The sequence below is a fragment of the Phalaenopsis equestris genome, unplaced genomic scaffold, assembly GCF_001263595.1.
Source record: "Phalaenopsis equestris unplaced genomic scaffold, ASM126359v1 Scaffold000804, whole genome shotgun sequence".
In the NCBI taxonomy this organism is placed as follows: Eukaryota; Viridiplantae; Streptophyta; class Magnoliopsida; order Asparagales; family Orchidaceae; genus Phalaenopsis; species Phalaenopsis equestris.
In genome coordinates, this window is record NW_018165244.1 from 317,104 (window position 1) to 322,261 (window position 5,158).

Genomic DNA, 5,158 nt, shown 5'->3' on the forward strand with positions numbered 1-5,158 from the left:
AAAATGAGGCATTCACTATGAACAACAAATTTATATATGATTACTATGTGCATATATAGCATCATAAGACAACAATTGAGTGATAAATATCAAATATATTTACTTATCATAAGAAAACATGCAATCAAATCCAATTAAGTTTTTCTTTTGTTATTTATATGTTTGGTTTTAACAATCAGTCTGAAATCGAGAAGGTCAATACCAACCCAAAGAAAATAGATGATTTCATATAGAGTTGTCACTTTGTGATTCTGCTGGCCCGACTAGCCAATATCCAAAAGATTTCCACCAACATACACTTCATCACTCAAAAGCATATCAAAATTTTTAAAAGTGTAATATGTAAGAAAATTTATTATTTAATGCTGACTTGTGATATGATAGATGTAATTTTATACGGGTAAAGTGCAAGGAAAAGGAAAAACTCAATTGTGCAGGAATTTTACAATAATAAAGTAAGACACTTAGTGATTTCATCATGAGCAATAATTGATATCTATAATAAGTACAAAATTTACATGACTGACAATCACATAAAATAGATATGAATTTACTACAAGCAACAATGAATAATGCCCATGACTATGAAGAGTATGCTTATCTTATAATAGAAGACAATTACTTACATTGAGATGCCAACTGTGATATTTTTATAAATTCAATGGTTGGCCTCACAATCCTATATTATTTAGAAAAATAAAATATAATTAATTATGCAATCAAACCTTTTTATTCACTACATTAGGTGAAACTTAATCGATATTTGTTATTATTATTATCAATATATTAAATCATTGTTATAATATTTTAAAAAAATAAAATTATGAACCTACTTAAAATTAACTCTAATAAATAACTTTTTTTTTGATAGATACGTAATTATAATTTCTAGATAAAATTATGGGGGATTTATATGCATAATACTTATTACCTAATAAACCATAAAGAAAACATCTTTGAATCCTATAAATTCATAAATCTTGTTTCTTCCATTTTTTACAAATTCGTAAATCTCATTTCTCCCTTGTTTAGCCATAATAAGGATTTAGTAAATCTCATTGGAAGATGGTTTTGGTTGGAGTGGAAGATGGGTTTGCAGAGTTGGAGCGCAACTAGGAGAAAGTGAGAGATAGATGAGGGTCATCTTCCTCAATGGTTTTGGTTAGGAGTGGATGGAAGGCGGAGGAAGTAGGTGCGCCATGATCCTTTGGTCTCCTTCTCGGCCAGCTCCAATCAGAGTTGTATCAAAAGGTTGGATCACAAAGCGACGGTTTTTGGTGGAGTTATGAGAGGGGGGAGGAGATCATAGCGGTATTAGTGGCTACAAAAGGAGGTGGGGGAGAACTACGGATGAGGGATGCCCAAGCCTGCACTTATAGAGCAGTGAGGCGGTGCGTTCGAACAGTTTAGATACGTGGCAAGGGAGAACGGGAAGAACGAAAAGAAAAAAAATCGCAAGTCCATATGGGGAAGACAACGCCACAGAAGGAAAGAAATCAATTCTCACACCAAGGAAAAAAAAAAACTTCAATGCTTACATTAGGTAAGCCAAGTACAATCCAAACTTGATCATATGAATGCCTAAGTCATGATCGACACAAACTTAAATAACTTGTAGTATAATCGTGCTTGACTAAATTACCAACCCAATTTTACATTATTATGCTCATTGCCCCAAGATTCTATTGTCTTATAGTTTTCCCCACTATCTTTTTGTAGTGCCCAAAGATCATAATACATATCTCTATCATAAGGATCCTTATGATAAACTTGGATTGCACCCATGACTTGACCGACATTGTTCATTTGCCATCAAAAGGTTGTGTTACAACCACCCATATTAAAAGTATTATATTCACCACCCTAAGTAGCCCTATCCAACCTTCATATTTTTTAATCATTCGGAATATGCAATAATCTACTTCATACTATTGTTTTTTTTATTTTGAAAAAAAGAAAATTTCTACATAATCAACTAGCAGTATAAGATGTTCAATTGAAAAAAACACTACATACTTTGTAAGTATGTGCAAAAAACAGTGGATGAAAATGTCATGTCGCATTTAAGTGAATTTATGGTAACGTGTCATTCCCATCCACCACCGTTGTTCGCATATACTTACAAAGTATATAATATTTTCTCAATCAATCGAGCTAGCACACATGATTTTTTCTTTTCCAAAATTTTAATATAAAAAAGCATGTTTCTTTGCTTAATTTATTTTACTTATCTAATTGTGTAAGCCATCATTCATAGCTAAATGCAATTGAAAGTTCACTCTCTACTAGATGGCATCAAGCACCCAACAAATACAGTCATAGCCGCCATCACTAAAATCCTTGCAATGGAAAGGTCTAGTGTTGACACTTAGTAGCAACAACTAAGAAATTCCACCAAAATACCCTAATCATTTATAAAATGTTAACATGCATAAAACTTTAAGCCGGCCAATTTCTATACCAACCAGACCAGGCAGAAACCAGACCACTGATCCCGAGCGTCACAGCGTGGTTGCAGAACCGATTGGGCTCGATGTCAGCCATGGCGATGATCAAGTCGGCGATGTTGGCCGCAATGCCCATCAGCCTCATCACTCTATCAACCCTAATCGCCTTCTCCTTCTCCTTCCTCTCTGTCTCGTCCCGACCTGCTTTTTGCGAAATCAATCTCCCATGTTCAACTAAACCCTTACGGATGGCGATGAGATCCAGAAGTATGAAGAAAACGTAGCCAACGGATTCGCCGAAAGCCGAGACGAAGCTAAAGCGAGGGGCGAGGGACGGATCGAGAACGCCGGCGCGAGCGAGCCAGAGGAAATGATCGAAAAAGAAGTAAACCATTTCGCCGGCGTTTGCAAAGATTGAAAGATGTGGGGCGCCCGGATTGCGGCGTAGGGCATTGAATCCGGAGAGAAAGCGTCCGGATCGGAAGGCTTTGCGGCTGAGACCGGAAGTAACTTCCAAGAGCTTTGCGCGGCTTGCTAGGAACGGGTGGAGGGGCTCGGATTGATGGTGGATAAGCTTGGAGACGTATTGGAAGGTTTTAACCAGCTTGTCGATGCCATCGCGTTTGGCGAGGAAGATGACGAGCTTGTCAATTGTGTCGTCGGTTGGAGTCATGGTGCTCCGGCGAAAGTTGGAGAAGGCTGCAGTTGAGTTTACTGGCTTTTTTTGATCTGGTATTTGAGCTGGTTAATGGCTGAATGCTGATGAGGAAATGGGGCGCTGGTTGGCCGGGAAGACTCATGGATAATGTGCGGTTGAACTGCGCCGTTCATCCCAGCACATCTCGTTAGTGGAGTCTACAAGATAATTATTCTAAAAGAGGTATTTACATGTATACCATTGAATTTCTATGCATTTACATTTGTAACCCCTAAACTTCATATTTATCCCTCAAAATCTTTCATATCAGATATTAAAACCGCCATTTTAAGGTGCAGGGTTTAATAGATTTGGATTTACAAAGATTAATTGAGACTATACAAGAGGGCTCATAACTTTTAATGAACATGATGCTCCTTTTCATCCATAGGGTTTAGGGTTTAGTATGTAAAAATTGAGGTTTGCAAGTGCTAGGTATGTAAATACATAAGAATTGAGTGATATGTATGTAAATCTTCCAAGAAAGAATATACTTTGAGTTGAATATTTTATTTGTAAGCCTAATTTTATGGATAATAAAGAAATCTGAGTTACATGGGAGTTTGAAGTTAGTCCAAACAACAGAGGGCCAACCGAAATTAAAAAGCTACAACTAACACATCAAGCAATGACAGAGCCATAAAGTAAAGTTTTCATAGAGTGGGGAACAATATAATTTTTTTAAGAAATTCCCTCCGAATTCAACAATCTTGGATTTTTTAACGTTTTCATTTATAAATATACAAAATTTGAAGGTTGTTGAACCTTTTAAAGAGCCTCAAGAAATTTTGCAATTAACCTGATGAATGTTTGATTTATGCTCAATGAAACTATATGTAGGTGCTGTTGAATCCAAAATTGTCGGTGAGACACCGAAGAAATAGATTGTTGTAGAAGGAAGATATCACACTAATGAAAAGTAGAAAATGTGTAACTTTTATTCACGAAATGAACCCCCTATTTATAGATAAGGGGACCACGAAGTTACATTTTTACCCCTAGTTAAAAAGGGAAAATATGGGGTATTTTAGGTAATAGACATAAATAAATCTGGAAGCTTAAAAGGGCGTTTAGCCAGATGTATAACCCGAACGGCCGTCATTTGTAGGTCGGTTGAGTATTATGGGCCACCGATCAGATGTTAGATTGCATACATACAGAAAATGACTCGTTGCTTTCATGCCCATTTGTGGCCTTTAGCATTGATAGCTTTGATCTTTGAGATGCTACACCCTCCAATAGACCTCTCCTATTGAAAATTTGGTCTTTATTTTACTATTAGAGGAGAATAATTCATGTTTAGTATTACTTAGGTATTTGCTCTTTAGCACACAAATAGAATCATAGGAGCCATGTAAGAATTCTAGATCGCAATGAAAATGCATTATACTAAACTTAATATAATAGTTCACTATTTTTTTCAGCGTTTTAGACAATCCTTTAAAAAAATGCTTTAGATCACTTGGATCGAGCTCTAAGGCATTTATGTTTGTCTAATCTTGTCTAATCATGTCTAATATTTGTTTGCAATTTGTCTCCAAGTGTAAAGCGACCCATCCACCTACGCATTCTCATCTCAGTGATACTTAACATAGTTTTATACTTCTTAGACTACTATCACTTGCCAAAATCAATATGCACAAATATTTATAAGACAATGCACAACATCAATAATGATCGCACTACATGATGTGTTGATTGTTGTTATGCTACATGCTATCTATCGATATTCGCACAGTAAGATCGTCGATGTATGATCGACATTTTTCAAATAGAAAAGAAATCACTGCAAAGTTTTTGAATAGTGTCGCGGCTTTTGTAGCAGTTGCATCTCAACTGTCGATTTATCTATTTGAGAGTAGGTTTCAGTGTCCATTTTCAAAACATAGAAATTGAACACACTTAACGCATGTGAAGTGAGATATGATGTATATCGTCGAAGATTTCAGCCTGATTATTGGATTTGGACTTCATGTGGGGAGGTTAACCCTATAACATTCAACTATGTTCCTTC

The 5,158-nt window shown here is 36.1% G+C and overlaps 1 protein-coding gene across 1 annotated transcript; it reads right to left on the bottom strand.

The window, feature by feature from the left end:
* Nucleotides 1-2,281: 2,281 nt before the first annotated feature.
* Nucleotides 2,282-3,323, bottom strand: LOC110031396 (peroxisomal membrane protein 11-4). Its single transcript, XM_020734569.1, has one exon. It carries the CDS (start codon nt 3,118-3,120, stop codon nt 2,440-2,442), a length of 681 nt encoding a protein of 226 aa, XP_020590228.1. The 5' UTR covers nt 3,121-3,323; the 3' UTR covers nt 2,282-2,439.
* Nucleotides 3,324-5,158: the final 1,835 nt, after the last annotated feature.

Bases quoted from the DNA above. Each gene is read 5' to 3' on its own strand.
- LOC110031396 (XM_020734569.1), bottom strand. From the start codon at position 3,120: ATGACTCCAACCGACGACACAATTGACAAGCTCGTCATCTTCCTCGCC.